The following is a 21,481-nucleotide window of genomic DNA, read 5'->3' on the forward strand; positions in this document are numbered from 1 at the left end:
TATAGACTAGGATACTCCACCGACATCAATTACTCCCATCCTTAGGACTTTTATCCTTTTGATTGATATTACATTCCTGAGATTGTTTCGCTTCTTGCTTTTTAGTTCATGCTTAGACTCGTCTCTGTTTTTATTAATTTTCATTTCTTGTCTTGCATTCTCGTTTCTAGTTCCAGAACACATTTTCTGTTTGCATTTTTGTCATTCTAGGATTGTTAGAAAAAACACTCTTTTTGAATTGGCTTGACTTGTGATTCCTTGATTGCATCTTGATTGCTAGCAACATCCCATTTGGATTGACACCTTAAGTACTACAGCACATGAGGTTAATTGAACCTGCTAGGATAGGAGACACAAAAATCCTAGTATCACATATATCACACTCAATCTCTTTTCCTCTGAAGAGTTCACATCAAATTGGTTTCTAAAGCTTTGTTTGCTGCATGACTTAGTCAATACAAATCCAGTTGAAACAGAGATCATGACGAAACTTTGACCACAATTGAAGACCTAATATATATACTTGAAAACATCTAAATCTAATCTAGAGACCCATAACATATAACAAACAATAAAATTGTAAAAATTGGAGTTGATCACAAGCGAAAATCAAAAACAAGAACTGAGACATAACAAAGCTTGACACTGGGATATGAGAACTTTACCTCTCTCAAAACCAAAGACTGAACAGATATTGAGTGATATTGAGTGAGATACTATCAGGAGCAGATGCTGCTGCTGGTTCCCTTGACCTCACGCTCCTTTCATATCCCTTTATGATCTCTGAAATTGTATCGTCTTATATTTGTCCTCTTCGATCTCACTAGGCGTCGTCCAATGTACTGTGACTCTGTGAGTGAAGTCAGTGCAAAGACAATATAACTCATGTCTGGTCTCTGTGCGAGTTCTCTGGTGCAACAGTGAATTGCCAGTTTGGCTACCTATCAATGATGTTGGATCTCTTCGTTGAGCTCGTTGACTTTTGCATGAGCAAGCAACCCCAACTTCCTCCAATAGTTTGTAGCTCAAGACATTCTTAAAAGTTGGTTATGGATATGATAGGCTAAAAATAAAATGTTTATTGTAAATAGGAATAGCAAATGTGTGCTACGACAATAAATATCTTTATTGAGTTCTGATCATAGGTAAGAGCTTTGGTGTTAAGTTTTGAGTTATTTTTTGAACAGTTATTCTTTATAAAAAAAACTTTGCAAAATATAAGTTATCATTATGTTTCAAAGCAAAAAATAGATAAAATATAAGCAAAACATATGCAAAAAAAAAGCTAATTACAAGCAAAATATAAGAAAAAAAAACTATTGTGGGAAGATAAACCTGGTCATGTTCAATGAGATGAAGGTGATACTAGTGATGACACCATTCTGACAGTTGATCCCGAACAGTTCACAAGGATCATTCCCTTGCCAACTCTTCACATGTTCCTCTGGGTATCCAATCTGTCGAACAACTAAAAGGACCGTATCTACTGTGCTATCATAATCAGGAGGAAATCGAGCATTCACTGCAACTGAAAAGCAAAGAAACCTAACCATAATTCGACAACAGACCATCTTCACAAGTGCTGAAAAGATATTCTTTGTATATATAAAGGGAGATGACCATTTGCTTTGCGCAAAAACCAAGAAGAAGAAGAAACCCAAAAACTATCTTCACCAAAAAAAAAGAGCTACAGAGACCAAATATCATCATAAATTTTTCAATTTGTTTTTTTTGCTGTTAAGTTAGTTGTCTTCTTTTTTTCTCAATCGATTTGTAAAGATTTTTTTTCTTCTTTTCCTTTAAAGTTTAAACTATAATTCAGAGTTTATGTTAACGTATATTTTAACAGCCAAATGTCACTTTATTATAGGACAGTAATCTCTCATACCCTTATTCATCAAAACAATTTCTCAAAAATCCCTCAATGGAAAATACAAGTAAAATTGCAAAAACATACAAGTAAGAGAAAGTACAATTGCAAAAACATATGCAGAACCAGAAGAGCCAGCGGATATACATATGCGGTCCACAGATTAATAAAGGTCTCAGAATTTTTACAAGAGTTCTGAATATATATTTCCATAAGAGTGAGTTTTGTTTTAAGCAAAAAAAAAAAGAGTGAGTTTTGTTTTAAAGCGTGAAAGTAGACGCCTCTGTTAACATACATCATTCATTGTACATTGTAGATTATTTCTAGTTATTGTAATTACAAATCTTTAACCATCTGATCCAACAAACTCATTAGGTATACTTGGGAACTTTAATAATTATATCCATATCTAGCCCTGGGCATTCGGATTTTTCGGATTTCAGATTTTTCGGATTGGGATATATACAATCTGTTTAGAATCCGGCTATTTTTCGGACCGGATCGGTTCGGATTCGGATCGGTTTTTATTTTTTTTTTTAAATATCCAAACTGAAACTGATACCCTTATATATATCATTAGGAAGGTAAAATCAATAAGTTGGAACAGCTCAGATGGTTAGAGCGTATGTTCCCTAACCTCATGGTCACATATTCCTCCTTCTGGTAATTTGGTCACATGTTCAATCCATTTATAGTTATTAGGCTTCTAACAAGGCCCAAAAATAATACCAATTCAACCCAAGTATATAGAAAAATTAACTGTATATTCGGTTTAGCGGATAATCGATCGGATTTCGGTTCGGATCGGTTTAAAACTAAAATCCGATTCACAATCAATACAGAAACCGATAGGTTTTAACAGGTAATCCGAAACCGATCCAAACCGGTTAATTCGGATTGCGGTTTGTTCGGTTTCAGATTATATGCCCAGGGCTATCCATATCCACCCCGAGAATCTCCCTCCTCTTCCTCTTCTTCTCTTCCTTGACATTGTTAATGGCATCATAATTTTGGCTTCCTCATTCCTTAATTTTTACTGGAAAACTAAACCCTAGTGATGATGATTGTGATCAAAGAAAAACATAGAATCTCCAAAATTCAAAACTTTAAAAAAATCAAAAAGTTAAAAAATCAAATCTTAGGAAACCACGGTGAATGTAATCAAGTAGCAATTGGACCAACAGAGGCGGATCTAGATGGAGAATGAACCACGGTGGAGCAGCCATTAATGATGCCAAGAAAGAGAAGAAGAGGAAGAGGAGAGAGATTCTCACGGGATATGATTATAAACGATAAAGTTCCCCGATAATCTGAATAAAGCTGTTGGATCATATGTTTAAAGCTTCGATTCAATCTTTGATGGACCCTTGTTCGAATCTAGAGTCTTACTTTAAAAAAAAAAAAAAAATTACAACATCAAAACGACGTCGTTTTAATATACGATGCCACTTCATTTAATATGTGTCATCTGAGTTAGCTCTTGACTAATATTTGTTGATTTTGACTATGAAATAGACACTTTTTTATAATTCGGTATGAAATTTGAATTTTATTTGAGTATAGGTAAAAATTGGCACCGAAAGTTTGTACAAGTATAAATTGACACTTGTGACATTGTACAAATAGACGTTTCTGTTCACATACATCATTCATCGTACATTGTAGATTATTTCTAGTTATTGTAATTACAAATCACATCTTGTTTTGTGGTTTCACTCAAGCCTCTCATCAATTAAAAATAACATTCTATGCCAAAAAAAAAAAAAAAGTCGTTGGTAAAATGTGTAATTTACGAAAAGAAATAAAACCATTCTACTGCGAAGAACAACAAAAGCATCTCTTCTTCGATAAGAGTGAAGTGAGTCAAAATCAAATCAACAAAACTCTCAATTGATCGAAACTCTCGTATTCCATCATCACCATCCTCTCTTTCAAATCAGCAACAGCGAGAGTTGCTTATCTCTCCATCTCTCTCTCTCTCGAAAGCATTAAACTTTGAAAAAAAAATCCCAAAAATAAGGGTATTCCAGCTTCATTTTTTTTCAAAAATGAAAACCCCAATAAGAGTTTTTACCATTGGAGAAGAATAATATAATTAACCTTCTAAAAATTCTTATTTTTTAAAAGTACACACTTTAATCTTATAAAATTATAAGAGGCTCAAAATAATAACTTATTCGGTTTTTTATGCCAGCCTAAAACCCATTTTATTTTGCTGAACGAAAGACTGCCAACAAGATAAAATAATCATGTTGTCTGGCCAACAAATAACATATTATAATAATATAATAACTTGTCCGCAAAGCTATCATGTAAATAAATAAGTAATGTAATAGAATATCCATTTGGTTACAGAATTCATAATTCATATCAACGATTAGTTCATGATATGGGGAGGGTCAATATCAATAACCCAAGAGTCAGGGGAGTCCACATTGATGACTCAATCAGGAGGATCAATATCAATGATCCATGATCCAGGACATGTTTCGTTCTTCTTTCGAACATTCTCTTCTTCCTTGGATAGCAACGTTGGATACGTGAATCCACTCAGAAGAGGCTGTGGATATGGATAATACATATATGGATAGAATGGGTCATTTACACACCCAGGATCAGGAGGGGTGAGACACACAATCATTATTTCAATGGAAACTTTCAAGTTTCCATCTTTACCAATTGTTTTGCCATGACTAGATCGAACACGAACATATTTCTCTCCGTTTTCTTCGTTTGCACCTACTATAGTGACTGCGTGCATGCCCGTGAATGTTGAAAGCTGAGCAGTGGGACCTTGGAATAATTCCTGCAATCATAAATTAATTAACATCAATATAAAACGAAGCTAGTATGTTAAATATACAACTTACATCGTTGTATTTAAACTAAAACCAAACAAAAAAAAAAAACCTTACATCTTTGATATTTGCATATTCTGGGCTGAAAAGAGGTATACCGCCTGCAACTGGATGTTCAAGTAAAACTACAAGAGCATCTTCAATTGTCTTTAGTTGTACCGCTTCGCGGATGTAACCAAGTCGTACAGGATTACGCGGAGGTACATCCTTTTCACAATGGTCCCGATGAAATGGCCGAGCTTCTTCTCGTTGGATCCCAGCTCTACTCACGTATTCTAATCCTTTGTGCACATACCATGGATAACAATAGTGTGGTCCTCCTTTCTGAGCACGTTTTTCAGGATTTGTGAAGTCCACTATGTCTTGTAGAGAGTATTCGGTTTTCACCGTGTCATACTTCTTGAGGTATCTTATAGCACTCACCATCTCAGCTGCGACAAGTGCCCAACATACAACTGTGAAAGAAAGAAATTAGTAAAACCATAAACTGTTAATGATTTTTTGTTACTTGCAATATTGGAATTTAATGTTAAAATTAATTGTATCAATTTATAGAGTTACCGTGGGTTCCTTGATCTTTCACAGGGCCCATAAGTTCTAACCATTTATCGTCCATTTTCCAAAATAAACCACAATATATATATATATATAATTTTGAAGTTAATCAAAATAATAGATTTACGCCGCATAAAAAGTTTAACGTCCACATACCTTGCTTTTTTTCCAACATGCATACAGAAGTGGCAGTTTGGTTTCGTTATGCAAACCTTTAACAATCGTGATATCGGATTCTGGTTTTGTTGCTAATATTAATTTTAACTGATAGACAGGGACATAATTGAAGATTTCATGAACATTTTTCCATAAGTCTTCTGTCATCTGCATTGTTGCTACATTTTCATTGTAGAGACACGCCAATAAACGAGGAAACATTTCCATCCGGATGATAAAGTTTCCCTGTACACGAAACATAAATAGATTAAACTTTCATTTATAATTGCATAATATAATAAAAATCATATATATAAGATTTCAAAATAAAATAAAGTAAGACTTACGTTAGTTGAAGTAGTCATAACTAGGGAATTAAGTTATCTATTATCTCTTGACAGAAACGGTTGTGAGCTGCTTATAATTATTAACAAACACAACAGAAAAAAAAGGATTAGTTAAGTGACTGCAATTTTTATCATACATCATTTTTGAAGAGCAAGAGAAATCATGAATGAAGAGATATTTAAGAACTTAATTTGCGATCCATAACTATAAATTGTGTGACACAATATAAGACAACTGTTGACTGTATATGTCTTGCAAGCAATTTGGTTTGTGTAGACACTGACAAGAAACACTTTGTGGTATTCTTTTAATGGCAGTAGAAAGCCACAATTTACACATACATAAATCAACAACATATGGTAAACAAACAACTAATGTTTTTGTAAACTTGTATAAACATTTTTTTTTTTGTTTACATTTCTTCTGTTGTGATCAAAGTAATCAAATACAACTTTGATTTATGTTTTTCTACCCACCCATGGACATTTATTTGTTGTTAAAGAGTTAACTCTTTTATATTAAATTGTGAACTTCCAACTTAAAACCAATAATTGACAATGAATTGAGAGATCTATATCTTATATATTAATATATACCATTTAATATCATACTCAATTTTTAATATGGGATATTGTATTAGGGCTCTTCGAGGCATTAATCTCGGTATGTTCAAGAAAGAATCGGTGGACCAAATTGGACTGATTGTTGATTGGGTTGAGCGTGTGTGAACCGGACTCTGATATCATTTAGATAGTGGGCTTCCAACTTAAAATCAATTGATAATGAGTGGAAAAACTCATATTTTATATATACCACTTAAAATACTACTCAACTTCCAATGTGAGATATTGTAATCATAAACCATATATCTTTATACATTTTGAAGAATTTGGTAAATTTAATAGGTGTATAATAAACCCGATTACCAATCGGGGATATCAAGAAATGAATTTTCTTGCACGTGTTGCGTAAAAAAATTATTTATTAATTAAATATAGAAATTTTAAACTCATTAGTTTATTTAAATTATTATACATAATATTTTTATCTCTGAGTCTAAACTGATCGGTGCTAACTGCTAACCTAAATTAATGTATGTGCACATGTCCCTCTACACTAGTGAATGGTTATTTTTGTATAAACCTGAAAATATTGTGGATGATTGGTTGGGACTGTTACGGTGTATTTTTGCAGGACAATTGCTTGTAAATTTTTTGACTGTGGCTTTAAACAATGTAAACTTCATTTTTTTTTTGGCTTTAAAAACAACAAAACAATAACAAGGAATATAGAGTTTGGGTTGTCAGTTGTGACTTGTGTGAGAGTGATTTATGGATTTTTAGAAATTTAAGAAAAGTTAAAAGAGTACACTACTGTTTCCCAGTCGTACGCTTATATTTAAGAGAAGACGTGCAACTCAACAAAAAATATCTGTGAATGGTGAGAATCTTGATGGCAGGTTTGGCTAGAAATTTATTTGTGAGTTAAAACAATGTTTTGGTTTTGGCATCAATCCCATTATACAACAATATTGAACATTGGTGAATTTGCATTAGGATAATCTTGGGCATTTTCAATATGTAGGGAGAGACTCTTAGAGTTTTTGTTTCTCGAAAGCTGATCCTGGTAAACAGATACTTCTCCGGTCAAACTTATGGTGTGAATCTGACTGGATTTGATGCCACGTCTCTCTTCGGTCACAGACCATATATTTTGTTTTCTCCCTCATTCAAATAGCGGTATACCGAGCCTTAGTTGAGGTCACAAATGAGTTTTGTCATGATAATATATCAATCTGTCGACTGCCATTTCCATTCACAATGAGATCTCTAGCTTGCAACCTTCTCAGTTCTCCCACTGTAGATATTAAAGCCTTAGCAAGAAGGAAAATGAGATCTTGGGTCGTTGAGCAAAATGGAAAGAGAGTTTTGGATCTTTATGCTCAAATTTTAAGCAAAATATAAGCATAAATTAGAGCTTGGCCTACTTCCTTATATCAGACTACCATCTATCCCTCTTTGTATATCGAGCCTTAGTTGAGGTCACAAATGAGTTTCGTCATGATAATAAATCAATCTGTAGACTGCCATTTTCATTCACGATAAGATCTCTAGCTTGCAATCTTCTCCCACTGTAGATATTAAAGCCTTAGCAAGAAGGAAAATGAGATCTTGGGTCATTGAGCAAAATGGAAAGAGATCAGTATTGGATCTTTATGCTCATATTTTAAGCAAAATATAAGCATAATTTAGAGCTTGGCCTACATTCTTATAACTAGATTACCATATCTATCCCTCTTTGTATATGAGAAAAATTTAATGGCCCAAAAGTTTTGTGTTTTACCAAACCATGCATGTACCAAACTGATAAATGCCCACTAAAAGTTTGAAGAGCTTTACAAAATAGAGCAAGAATAGAATCTCTTAACATATAGAGGAGAATAGCTAGCATGAGCAAGTAAAATAAACAAAATGGCCGAATCTCTAAATGTCTCTACTAAGATAAATTATATATGTTCCTCCCTGATTTCACCTGCAGGCAAATCAGAATTCAGAAGAGCGATTATATTTGCTCAATGAGAACCATTGAGTTATTGGCGTTTACCAACATTGTTTGCTCATGCAAAACATTTTTTTTGAGGAACTTAACAATAAACTGATATCATTGATCTAATTAGAAACCACACCATTATTTTAAAGAGAAAAATAACTAAAAACTAATATTTTTTCTTAACTTACTTTATCAAAATATCTTTGTTGATAATTGACTATGACTATTATAATATATAAACCAAAGTTGTTATGTTTTCCAGAAATAAGAAAATTACTTTTCATGTATATAAGTTAATCGAATTTTTAGAAATTATCATGACTACATATTTCATAATTGTGTGACATAATACGACAAATGACACTAATAAAACATAACGTACAATTGAATCAGACACAAACATATTTCATGCACCAAAGAATATTTCATGCAAACGACACAAATAAATCTTTCATGTAAGAATTCACTACATGAAATCTAATTGTATCAGAATAGGGAGACTTATGTCTAGTTACATGAATACCAAAAGCAGGATGCATATCTCTTAGTTTTGGCAAGAAAGTTTTTTTTTTTTTCCAATGATTTCTTTTAGAAAATATTTAAAAATTGTAGGAATATAGTCCATGTTATTATTTGGAGTGGAGACCATAGCAAATGTTAAATGTACCTCGACCTTCTCACCAGTCCACGACCGAGACTCATCATAAGATGGACATGCATCATGCATTAAACTATAAACAGTTTTCATATATATATCAAAAAAAAATTTACTCGACCTTATTTTTTTCTACGTCAGAACATAAGAATTTTCAAATCTTAAAATGGTTTTCACAAATACATTAATTAATCATATATATATTTATTCTAACTATCTTAAATATTACACCAGTTCATTATCGAGATAGAACAATCTCTAATTCATGATTTAGACTTGCAACTATACATAAACGCGAAATTCAAATCATTCTTTGAATTATAGTAACCAACTATCATACTCAAGAAACAAAAAATATGTATTTAAAACAGTAGTCAATTACGAGAGAGAGGAAGAGAGGCGTACCTGATAGAGAAGAGAGGAGGAGAGGCCAACGAAAAGAGAATTGGTAAAAGGATTCAAGTAATATAGAACTTGAATATATATATTATGACTGGTGGTGATTTTTCTTTGAAGAGAAAGTAGTCAATTACAAAATCTAGAGATATAAAGTATAAAAAAAAGACTTAAAAATTAAGTAATTAGTACAAAGAAATGAGAAGATTGAATTATTGTAGATTTTGCAGTTAATCTAACCCCAAAAAAAATTGAATTCTTGTAGATTTTTGGCATTTTCATTTAAACAAAATATAATTACACATATTAAATAGTTAACTAAATTTAGTAGAAAGTTTACTTTGACATAATGGCGATATGATTTTGTAACTTTTTATATTTTGATAGGATCACACTTTATATAAAGTGATTAAGTCAATCCACAAATTAATTGTCAAGATAAACAAAATCTACAATTATTCAATTTTTTCTTTTTTTGGTACTTTCTACATGACTAAATAAATAGTACTGTACGTAAGTGGTTCCTCTGATTCTTTCATTGAAATGAAAATGCCAAAAATAAAACTCTTTCGTTGGTAAAAAAATACGTGGACATTATGATTTATACAAATTTAATTACACATGATTAAATTTTTTTTTCTAGTGCGAAAAATAATGTCATTGTTTTTTGGGTTGTCACTTGTGAGCATCTTCAATTCAATTTAAGTGACCCAAATCAACAAAACTCTCAAGGATCCAAACTCGTATTCCAGCTCCATACCCGTCTCTTTCAAACCCACAACAGAGAGAGTGCCATAAGAGTAGCAATCTCTCTCTCTCTCTCTCTCTCTCTCTCTCTCTCTCTCTCTCGCGAAAGCATCAAACTTTGAAATCCCAAAAATAAGGGTTTAAGCAAAAACCCTCAAGAGTTTGATGCCCAAATGCCCATTCCCAATCCGTATCAGTTTCTTCAGCTACTTCCTCAACCAAAGTCGCATCCTTTCGAGTTACCCAGTTAAGTTCTCTATTACTCATCTCCCCTTCTCTTCTTCTGTTTCTGTTTCTCCGGAAGCCTAGAATCCATCGGAAGCTCCAAGTTGGGTGATTCCACTTTATCTTCAATGATTGAGAGTTACGCCAATTCAGGTGATTTTGCTTCGGTGGAGAAGGTTTTGAGTCGAGTTAGATTAGAGAACAGAGTCATTACTGAGCATAGTTTCATTGTTGTCTTTAGAGCTTATGGGAAAGCACATTTGCCTGAGAAAGCTGTAGACTTGTTTCATAGAATGGTCGATGAGTTTCACTGCAAACGTAGTGTTAAGTCCTTTAACTCTGTCCTGAATGTGATTATAAACGAGGGTCTTTATCATCGTGGATTGGAGTTTTATGATTACGTTGTGAATTCCAACATGAACATGAACATTTCTCCTAATGGTTTGAGTTTTAATCTGGTCATTAAGGCTCTTTGCAAGTTACGGTTTGTGGACAGAGCAATTGAGGTCTTCAGGGGAATGCCTGAGAAAAAGTGTTTGCCTGATGGGTATACGTATTGTACATTGATGGATGGGTTGTGTAAGGAGGAAAGGATTGATGAAGCGGTTTTACTGTTGGATGAGATGCAGAGCGAGGGATGTTCACCGAGTCCGGTTACATATAATGTGTTGATTGATGGGTTGTGCAAGAAAGGGGATTTGACACGGGTGACAAAGCTTGTTGATAATATGTTTCTTAAGGGTTGTGTTCCTAATGAGGTGACTTATAATACGCTTATTCATGGTCTATGTCTCAAGGGTAAATTGGATAAAGCTGTTAGTCTCTTAGAACGGATGGTGTCGAGCAAATGTATTCCAAATGATGTTACATATAGCTAGACTTCCGGTACAATTCTTCACGGCTATGGTGTATGCACTGGCTACACTTGTTCTCTATGTTCAGACTATATATTACGGCCATATCTACCCGCGGTTGAAAACAGAAGGAATCATCTGGTGGTTGATGTGGATGGTCGGCCATATCTACCCCCAGTTTAGTTTACCATACATACGCTTGAACCTGCTTACCCTATAATCCCTCGACCAAAATAGGATTCATATCCTTATCCAGCATAGACCAAAATGTCTCTAACGACATTTTCCACTTCTCAAGACTACATTGAATTCCAGGAGACTTGGTCGTCTCGTATCGAACAAACTTATATAGACATCCTGAAATCTCAACACTTTCTATACACATTTCACAAGAGTATTACCCACAGTCTCCGTACGGGACCGTACCCAAACTTGAAAGTAAAAAGGCATTCTCAGGTTTTCATAAGACTTGTAATAAATTTCTCGCTTTTTAAACAAACCCGATATAGCTAAATTTAAACACTACTCGACTCAAAAAGATTCATAGTAATACAAACTACATGTTTATTTTTCTCTGTTTAGATATTGGCATTAGCTAGGGATTGTGGTTTAGTGGATTGCTCTTCTAGTCTCTTCAAGTGTAAACACAGTAACGCCTCTTATAGCTGCCATATCCGCTCACCAGCTTTTCGAGGGTAGTGGTCCACTACCTTCAAACAACTGATGAAGGTATGGCAGGAATGAGAGATTTATTGTGTGTGCACTTCGAACTTTGTACTTTTCCCTTTGTGAATTTAATCTGAACTTCTTATTTTTGTATTTAATTGTTTCTAATTCTTTATGCAGATAGCTTGCAAAAGTTGAGTGTATACATGAACTGATTATATTACTAATACTATTATACTGAAACACGCCAAAGGTGTGTAAACATAAAAACACGTTTTATGTGTCCTGATTGATCACAAAACAGTTTATGCACGTATCGCGTATGACAATTTTGTTGTTGTATGTTAATATATACATTATTATATATTACATAATAACACTAACACACACAATTCCAGAGCAAGAGCACCAAAATTTTCGTTTCTCTCATATAAGCAATAAGCTATTGGATGACTCTTTTGAGATGAGTCTCTTCACACCGTAATCTAATAAATGGGGTTTTATCATCATTTTTTCTACTATACTTCATCGTCTTGTCTTACCGACGGATTAGCCAACTATATTTTTACTTTGTCTTTAAGGTTGCATATGTTAGAGGATACTACGGTTGTTATGGAGTCGCTTGTTGAGGCTAATGCCCATGAAACTATGCTTTCAAGACATGTCTGTTTGTAATTTTTTTTGTTTTGAATAAATTGCAAGGAGACTTGTCCACTACAGAAAAAAAAAAAAACTAAATTCATACTAAAAATCATTCGTGCAAAACTCATTATTTAAAAAACAGTTGGAGAATCCATTTTACAAATTTACATTACAGATATTAGTTAATTACGTTATTTAATGTATAAAACTTTAGTCAGCCACCTAGGAGAGTCAAAATTAAAAGTATGTGTTTATCAATAATTTTGTAATTGCAGTTGAACCAAAATCAATCTCATAACAGTAACAAAAAGTATTATGTACATAAGTGAAACTACCAATAATTGCGCTAATAATATTAGTTAGATACAAAGCATGCAATAAATCTGTTTGAAGTTATGTTTTATTATAAATTGTCTATAGTATATTTTTTTTTTGACAACAAAATCGAATTGTCTATAGTATATTTTTAACTTAATTTATTACAAAATTGTTTGACGTTAAATCTATAATATATTTTGTTACTAAAATGACATAACAAAATACTTTTATAATACAATGTCTCGTAAAATATTTAGAGGTGTTTGATTGTTGATAATAAATTACATATATGTTATTTATATTAGTAATTCACATTTAAATATATTAATCGATCGGTCAACCATAAAGCGTGTCATGGTGTTACTTTTTATTTGTTGTTTATATGATTTATTCAGTTTTATATATTAGTTATTTTAAATATAATGATATATTTAAGTTTAGTTAAAATAGATATTAGTGTATTTAAATTTGAGGAAAAAGATATATGTATTAATCCCTATATAATAAAACGAAAGTACACAACTTTTGTTGTAGACTAGATAATTTTTATGTTTAATGTTTATGTATTGAAAATATTCTATTACATTCAAATAATTTCATAATGTATAATTTTAAATTTTAAATTTAATTTATTTTTTTTCTAAAATATTTCCCGTGACATCGCCGGGGGTCTCAGTCCTAGTATTAATAATAAGATAAGATTATAATAAGTTGATGGTGGAAAGAGATCACTTTCCATATGTATAAAAGTGTGAAAATTGGGTCAATGTTAAGAATAAAGTGTGAAGAAAAAATTATATATACCCTATTTGCCTTTTACAAAGGATATTAATGAGTGATTTTTTCTATATGGTGATTCTTGGTTTTCTTCTTTAATTGCATGGTGAATTTGAGTTGCAATCTTCTGTTGTTAATCACTTCTCTGTGGAATCAAGTTTTGATTCGTTGTCTTCGCTGCTCAAATGTTGTGTCTTCTCAATTATGTATTCGAGATTAGGGTTTGGTTTTTTTTAAGTCCGACGATTCTCTTAAGAGGTTTTCAAATTAGGGTTTCAGTGAGATATTTGACGGAAAAAAATGGGTAACGGAATGTGGAAGCAAGAAGCCAGAAACACGACCGAGGAACCACCGCTGATTAATGAGAAGCTGGAAGATGAGAGACCCCAAGAATCTATCTACATCAAGCCACATGTTTGGACTCTTCGGGTAATTGGATTTGATTGTGGATGAACCTTAGGTCTCCACTGATCTAAGATATTTGCATTAAAAGCTTATATTACTTATTCTTCTATGTGATCTGTTTAGAGAGAAGATGATGATTATTACAATAAACATAGGGCTGATGATTATTACAAACAACAAAGGGCTAACTTTGAATTATATAGACCTCTTCGGTAGAGTTGGACTTCATTGCTACAATCTGCAAAAGGTATAAATATTCCTACAAGTTCTCATGATTTAAGTGAAACTTTGAATCTCACCACATCCTTTTTTTTTTTTTTTTCTGTTTGTCTTTGCTCCTTTTAATCTTGTAGGGGACAAACTTAAAAATTTTGAAGGTACTCAAGTGTGACTCATGGATAACCTCATTATTTACTCATTCCATAATTTTGGAGGCAATGGATCCAATAGGCAATTCCAGTTGTGAGTTTGAAATGCGAGTTAGGCATGCAGTTGAGAATATAGATTGCTTGAGCGCAATTACAACGCTATGCAGATTAAAGCCTAAAATTCCAGGTAAATATTAATGTAAAATGGGTGATGCACCTTTAGTTAAAACATCTCTCAGCGTGTCTCTTCTTGGATGTCACTAGTACTATTTCCATTCGGCTAATACAATATTGCTTATGTCAACTTGTGTCTCTTAGAGGAGGAAGACAAATATTATGAATGGAACAAAGATCTCGTGGATAATTTCTTCAGAGGTGATATGCCCGAGTGGATGCGGGAAGACGCACTGACGGGAAGGGATAAGCTGCAATACTACGAGGTGAGCTTTTCAATGATAGACAAGGGAATATGTAATATTCACTTACCATCTTTGTATAGCTCAGACTTGGAGAGCACTCTCTCATACTTGTATATATGTCGTACGTCTAATGAATAGAGACACACACACATTTACTAAGTAACATGGTATCAGAGCCATTATTCTAAAAACCCTAAAAAAAAAAAAAAAAAAAAAAACCTCCGCCTCCATCTTCTTCTTCCCGATCTCTCTCTTGTCTCTCTTCTTCTTCCTCATTTCTCCTCTCTGTTTTGTTCTTCTTCTTCCTCGATGGCCCAACCACTAGACAAAGTCTTCACCGTGACTCACATCAAGTCACACATCCCTCTTGTCCTTGATATGCAAAAAATGAACTATGATGCTTGGCGTGAACTGTTCGAGACTCATTGCTATAGTTTCGGCGTCTATGGGCATCTCGATGGCACCTCTACCCCAGCCAATGCTAACGACACCATCTGGAAGGAACGTGACGGTATCGTTAAGATGTGGATCTATGGCACGATCTCCTCCTCCCTTCTCGACACCATCCTCAAAACTCGAAGCAGCGCCCGCGACATCTGGCTGTCCATCGAAAACCTGTTTCGTGACAACAAAGAGGCCCGTGCAATACAACTCGACAACGAACTCCGATCTCTCACTATTGGTGACTTGTCGGTTCATGACTACTGCCAGAAGCTCAAGACCCTCTCTGATCTCCTCGCCAACGTCGACTCTTCCGTAACTGACCGTGTCGTTGTCATGCACATGTTAAATGGCTTGTCGGAGAAGTTTGATAACATTGTTAACATCATCAAACACCGCCAGCCTTTTCCGTCGTTCGCTACTGCTAGATCCATGCTACTCGAGGAGGAACGTCGTCTCTCTAAGCAGGTTCGTACTGGAGCAACCACCTCGGCCAATTCCTCATCTCCAAGCGTTCTCTATGCCTCCTCCCATAGTCAACCACACCCTGGATCTCGCGACAACAATCACCGTGACGGTCAGAACTCGGGTTCACGAGAATACTCTGGCTACCGTGACAACACCAACATCAGAGGTCGCGGACGTGGACGTGGCGGGTCAGGAAGGGGACGTGGCGGACGTCAGTCATGGCCACAATCGTACTGGCAATTCAACCTGCGCAATTGGCAGATGCAGCAACCCTGGTTCAACGCACCAACGCCATATCCACATTGGCCACAACAACACTGGATGCCACGATCACCGATGGCGCACATTGCTGCTACGCATCCCGCGGCAGGGGTCCTTGGCCACTCACCACAGTCACCTGCTCCTCCGGCTCAACCGACACAACTCCCTGCCGACCTTGCAGCTGCGTTCGGGACAATGACCATGCATGATCCAAATGATGCAAATTGGTACATGGATACCGGAGCCACTTTGCACCTAACCGCCCAACCAGGTACCCTTCATTCTCTTTTTAATTCGAGCTCCGCCCCATCGGTTATTGTCGGTAATGATTCTTCTATTCCAACCAAAGCCATTGGCTATTCCTCTCTACCATCTAAAACTCGCCCCCTTCATCTCAATAATGTACTTGTGTGTCCATCTATTATCAAAAATCTCATTTCTGTTCGTAAGTTCACTACCGATAACCTTGTTACTGTCGAGTTTGACCCATTTGGTTTTTGTGTTAAGGACTACCTTTCCCGGATCCCGCTACTCCGCTGTAATAGCAGTGGTCCTATCTACTCGGTCAATTCACCACCATCGGCCACCTCTCTTTCATCACCTCCACAAGCCATGCTCGCAACGGTGCCTGATACTCTCTTATGGCATCGCCGTCTAGGACATTTGGGAAACACTACTCTTCAATCTCTTATTTCTTCTCGTTTAATAAATTGTTCTAAAATTGATATGCCTCTTTGTCATGCATGTCAATTGGGGAAACACACTAGATTACCATTTGATTCTGTTATTTCTTCTGTCTCTGCACCTTTTGAACTTATTCATTCAGATGTTTGGACGTCTCCTGTGTCCAGCATCAGTGGGAATAAATATTATGTTATTTATCTTGATCACTTTACTCATTTTCTTTGGGTTTTTCCTCTTCGCAACAAATCTGATGTCTATTCCACATTCTTAACTTTCATGGCTTATATTTCTAACCACTTTGGCCGCAGCATAAAAAATTTTCAATGCGATAATGGTGGTGAATACCAAAACCGGCAATTTCTCAATTACTTCTCTTCTCACGGAATCACACCCAGGTTCTCCTGCCCTCACACTTCTCAACAAAACGGGAAGGCCGAGCGCACACTCCGGACATTAAACAACTCTGTCCGGTCGTTACTCTTTCAAGCGAACATGCCTAACACATATTGGGTGGAGGCACTTATGATGGCAGCTCATCTCTTCAACATTCTTCCTTCATCTGCCATCAACAATGAAATTCCATTTACCAAAATGTTCCACAAGCCACCCACTTACAATCACCTTCGGGTGTTCGGGTGTCTCTGCTACCCTAATCTCCTCCCCACCACATCTCACAAACTTGACGCTCGCTCCACTGCGTGTGTTTTCCTTGGCTACCCATCAAATCATAAAGGCTATCGTTGTCTTGACCTTACTCGTCGCAAGGTAATAATCTCCCGCCATGTTATTTTTGATGAGTCTAGCTTCCCTTTTTCCGATCCTTCTCCACCTCCAATATCAACACCACCCGCCGAACCACCAATTCCACCAACTATATCTCCGCTTCTCCGCCAACAAGCTCCGATCACACCACAAACCACCGCTCCTATACCACCTCTCCCCCCTTTACCACCTCCAGCTCCGCCGGTGGACCCACAGCCTCCACAGGTCGTCACTCACTCTATGAGGACGCGTAGCAAAAGCGGAATCACAAAACAGAGACAACCCCTTTCACTTCACACTGAAACTATCTCACCTCTTCCCACCTCATACTTAAAAGCGTTAGAAGATCCTAACTGGACAGCGGCCATGCATGAGGAACATGGAGCTCAAATTGAAAAGAGAACGTGGGACTTAGTACCACGACCCCCTAACGTTAACATTGTGCGCTCTATGTGGTTGTTTCGACATAAATTTGGTGCAGATGGGAAGCTCTCTCGCTACAAGGCTAGGTTGGTCGCCAATGGAAAATCACAGGAACTCGGCATCGATTGTGAGGAGACGTTTAGTCCTGTCGTCAAGCCTGCAACCATTCGCCTTGTCCTAGAGCTCTCTCTTTCTCGAAACTGGCCTATCCATCAACTTGATGTCAAGAATGCCTTCCTTAACGGCACCCTCGACGAGACGGTTTACATGCACCAACCTCCAGGCTTCCACGACCCGGACAAACCCGATCATGTTTGTTTGCTTAAACGGTCCATATATGGACTCAAACAATCACCCCGAGCATGGAACCAACGCTTCGCTCAATATGCCCGTAAAGTCGGTTTCGTGCAAAGCAAGGGTGACCCGTCCTTATTCGTCTACAACAAACCCCATGGAACCGCATATCTCCTCCTCTATGTTGATGACATTGGCCTCACTGCCTCCTCCACCACGCTACTTAACGCCATCATCGCCTCCCTTCACAGCGAGTTCGAGATGACGGATTCCGGTGAACTCCACTACTTCCTCGGTATCGCCATCAAACGCAACTCCTCTGGTTTCTTCCTCTCACAACAGAATTACGCTGCGGACATCCTACACCGATCCAACATGTCGAACTGCAATTCTTGTACCACGCCAGCAGATCCTCGTACTCGCCTAGCCACCGAAGATAGCCCCTCTGTCTCCGATCCAACATTGTATCGCAGTCTCGCTGGCGCCCTCCAGTACTTAACCTTTACACGCCCGGATATCTCTTTCGCCGTCCAGCAAATCTGTCTATACATGCATGCCCCCGCGAATCTCACCTCAAAGCTCTCAAACGTATATTGCGCTACATCAAAGGCACTCTTGATCACGGTCTCCAACTCTACCCATCGCAACCTACGGGCCTCATCGCTTACACAGACACCGACTGGGCTGGATGTCCATCCACTCGTCGGTCAACCTCCGGCTACTGCATCTTCCACGGCGACAATTTAATCTCCTGGTCCTCCAAACGCCAACACACGGTCTCTCGCTCCAGCGCAGAAACAGAGTATCGCGGTGTAGCAAACGTCGTCGCCGAAACAACATGGCTTCGCAACCTCCTACTCGAATTGCATTGTCCTCTAACGAAAGCCACTCTTGTCTACTGTGATAACATCAGCGCTGTCTACCTCTCGACAAACCCTGTTCAACATCAACGCACAAAACATGTCGAGATCGACATTCACTTTGTTCGCGAACGTGTCGCCCTCGGCACCGACCGTCCGTGTCCTCCATGTCCCTTCGTCGCACCAATACGCGGACATCTTCACGAAGGGGCTTCCCACTCCATTGTTCAATGAGTTTCGGTCCAGTCTCGGCATCCTGCCACACGATGCTACGACTGCGGGGGAGTGATAGACAAGGGAATATGTAATATTCACTTACCATCTTTGTATAGCTCAGACTTGGAGAGCACTCTCTCATACTTGTATATATGTCGTACGTCTAATGAATAGAGACACACACACATTTACTAAGTAACATTCAATGTGTTAAATACTAATTAGAGATACCCATCTTGCCCGTACGTATATGGCCGGATTATGTAAGTTAGAAGCAAGGGCGTATATAAAAAGGATGTGATGTTGTTGACATGATCATGCAGATGAAAGATTCAGAGTTAGAAGAGAGCGAATGGCTTCATCTATACGCGGAACTCGCATTGTTCTCCAAATGGCGGCAAACTAAATTGGTGGGGAAAAAAACAGACTTGACCAAAAACAAAGAAGGTATTTTTTTTTTTCAAGGCTATGAATGAATTCTTTTAAGAACTTGGTTTTGCTGATGTGTGTAATGCAGAATGAGATGGAGTCAGCAAAGCCATTTGAGATGAAGAAGGTAGTTGTAAGAACCAAAGAAAATGTGGAGTCATGGAAGAAGGTGAAGGCGGAGAATGCAATCTTCTACATTAGCTTCAAAACTCGATGTGGTCGAGACTTCAATTGTATCATAAGGAAAACAACAGATGGGAAGCCAGACCATTTCTCCCTTGAAGTCAAGTGTTTGATGTGAGGTTCCTCAAAGTTATATTATAAATAATCCTCAAATTTATCATGTAAATGAAAAGTATTATTCTAGAAAAACCATATATGGTTACATAATTCTCAATAGTTATATCGATGATTCATGATATGTGTCCTTCCACCAAATCCATTTGATGTGTGGTCTCAGTGTTGTTGTTATTTCTTGGAACATACAATTTACTAAGTGGTTAAAGAAGTATGGAACTGAGAAAACAAAAAATGAGAATTTTTAAAAAATTTAGCAAATGGGTTTGATATGCTTAAAGTAACTCTACAGTTACTCTGTCAAATTAAAAAATCACTATAGTACTTAGGGTCAAATTCTACTGAAAGTCAAGATCATACAATAAATTATAAAATTTTATTATTACGTTAAACATAGTTTGTTATACGAAACTCAACATATAAGAATTATTTAGTTATTAAAATAACGCTAAAATACATATTTAGTTAGTTATGTGTGGGTTACTAAAATCCCACACTAAAATATGTCTTTAGATTAAGATTAATTCTCTCTTTCATTCAAATTAGTTGTCGTTTAAAGTTTTTGCTTACAAATATAAAAAAAAATTGTTTAATCCTTTAATAATCGATTTTTAAAAAAATAAATTGTAATTGTCATTACAATAGCATACTCTATATTAAATATTGATCGAAAAATATACTTTAGTTGAAAAAATAAGACTAATAAGAAGACGGTCTTATCACTTGAATAAGATTTGTGTATTTCGAGTTTAGTCATGTCAGCTTACCTTATATATAAGATTAGAAGTCAAATCATGACCAACTAAATTCATAGAGTACGAGTGATTCTCCCTCCCATTTTAGTTTTTGTCATTACTTTATATATCGGGACTGGATAGTCCAAATTTCACATATTTATAGGAAAGCTAATCGTCTTACCAACCGATTTGCCAACTATATTTTTACTTTGCCTTTAGGCTTGCATATGTTAGAGGATACTCCGGTTGTTGTGTAGTCGCTTGTAGAGGCTAATGCCAATGAAACTGTGCTTTAAAGACATGTCTGTTTGTAATTTTTATTTTGTGTTGAATAAATTGCAAGGAGATTTGTCCACTACAAAAACAAAAAGAAAAACTAAATTCATATTAAAAGTCATGCAAAACTCATTATTTAAAAAACAGTTGGAGAACCCATTTTACAAATTTACATTGCATATATTAGTTAATTACGTTATCTAGGGGATGTATACAACTTTAGTGTGCGGCCTGGGAGAGTCAAAATTAAAATTATGTGTTTAGAAATAATTTTGTAATTGCAATTGAAGCAAAATCAATGTCATAATAGTAGCAAAAAGTATTATGTACATAAGTGAAACTGCCAATAATTAGGCTAATAATATTAGTTAAATACAATAAATCTGTTTGATGTTATGTTTTATTATAAATTGTCTATAGTATATTTTTAGCTTAATTTATTACAAAATTGTTTGATGTTAAATCTATAATATATTTTAGTTACTAAAATGACATAACAAAATAGTTTTATAATACAATGTCTT

At 35.9% G+C, this 21,481-nt stretch overlaps 2 protein-coding genes, 1 long non-coding RNA gene and 1 pseudogene across 9 annotated transcripts; 2 read left to right on the plus strand and 2 right to left on the minus strand.

Annotated features, from left to right (window-relative positions):
- Window positions 1-4,313: 4,313 nt before the first annotated feature.
- On the minus strand, window positions 4,314-5,344 carry LOC104733462 (protein HEAT-INDUCED TAS1 TARGET 1-like). Its single transcript, XM_010453041.1, has 3 exons — window positions 5,290-5,344; window positions 4,786-5,183; window positions 4,314-4,676 (listed from the first exon to the last, which is right to left on the minus strand). Exons 1-3 carry the CDS (start codon window positions 5,342-5,344, stop codon window positions 4,314-4,316), a joined length of 816 nt encoding a protein of 271 aa, XP_010451343.1.
- Window positions 5,345-7,211: 1,867 nt separating this feature from the next.
- Window positions 7,212-9,502, minus strand: LOC147930433 (uncharacterized). Its single transcript, XR_015574267.1, has 3 exons — window positions 9,398-9,502; window positions 7,775-7,934; window positions 7,212-7,644 (listed from the first exon to the last, which is right to left on the minus strand). It is a non-coding gene; the product is annotated as an uncharacterized LOC147930433 (long non-coding RNA).
- A 420-nt stretch (window positions 9,503-9,922) lies between these two features.
- Window positions 9,923-12,030, plus strand: LOC104733463 (pentatricopeptide repeat-containing protein At4g20090 pseudogene; annotated as a pseudogene). Its single transcript, XR_015574279.1, has one exon. The product of XR_015574279.1 is annotated as a pentatricopeptide repeat-containing protein At4g20090 pseudogene (transcript).
- Window positions 12,031-13,673: 1,643 nt separating this feature from the next.
- On the plus strand, window positions 13,674-20,068 carry LOC104731523 (UPF0725 protein At2g20620-like). 6 transcript variants are annotated; one of them, XM_087478035.1, is made up of 7 exons: window positions 13,674-14,046; window positions 14,146-14,269; window positions 14,376-14,399; window positions 14,473-14,577; window positions 14,709-14,830; window positions 19,542-19,665; window positions 19,736-20,068. In XM_087478035.1, the coding sequence occupies exons 4-7, from the start codon at window positions 14,496-14,498 to the stop codon at window positions 19,738-19,740; spliced, it is 333 nt and encodes a 110-aa protein (XP_087334161.1). In that variant the 5' UTR covers window positions 13,674-14,046; window positions 14,146-14,269; window positions 14,376-14,399; window positions 14,473-14,495; the 3' UTR covers window positions 19,741-20,068. The 6 variants fall into 6 exon arrangements, with proteins under 6 accessions (XP_087334161.1, XP_087334157.1, XP_087334158.1 ...); XM_087478031.1 differs by having other exon boundaries at window positions 13,845-14,046; window positions 14,376-14,577; window positions 19,542-19,628; XM_087478032.1 differs by having other exon boundaries at window positions 13,907-14,046; window positions 14,178-14,269; window positions 14,376-14,577; window positions 19,542-19,628.
- The last annotated feature ends 1,413 nt before the right edge of the window (window positions 20,069-21,481 follow it).

This window comes from Camelina sativa, chromosome 12 (genome assembly GCF_030686135.1).
Source record: "Camelina sativa cultivar CO46 ecotype springtype chromosome 12, ASM3068613v1".
NCBI lineage: Eukaryota > Viridiplantae > Streptophyta > Magnoliopsida > Brassicales > Brassicaceae > Camelina > Camelina sativa.

What these genes read in the sequence shown, in the direction of transcription:
- LOC104733462 (XM_010453041.1), bottom strand. Translation starts at nt 5,344, where the DNA reads ATGGACGATAAATGGTTAGAACTTATGGGCCCTGTGAAAGATCAAGGA. An exon ending in GAAAGATCAAGGAACCCACG is followed by an intron (nt 5,184 to 5,289) that starts GTAACTCTATAA and finishes TTTCTTTCACAG; the next exon opens with TTGTATGTTGGGCACTTGTC. An exon ending in AATATGCAAATATCAAAGAT is followed by an intron (nt 4,677 to 4,785) that starts GTAAGGTTTTTT and finishes TTATGATTGCAG; the next exon opens with GAATTATTCCAAGGTCCCAC.
- LOC104731523 (XM_087478031.1), top strand. Translation starts at nt 13,979, where the DNA reads ATGAGAAGCTGGAAGATGAGAGACCCCAAGAATCTATCTACATCAAGC. An exon ending in ATAAGCTGCAATACTACGAG is followed by an intron (nt 14,831 to 19,541) that starts GTGAGCTTTTCA and finishes ATGATCATGCAG; the next exon opens with ATGAAAGATTCAGAGTTAGA. An exon ending in AATGGCGGCAAACTAAATTG is followed by an intron (nt 19,629 to 19,735) that starts GTGGGGAAAAAA and finishes TGTGTAATGCAG; the next exon opens with AATGAGATGGAGTCAGCAAA.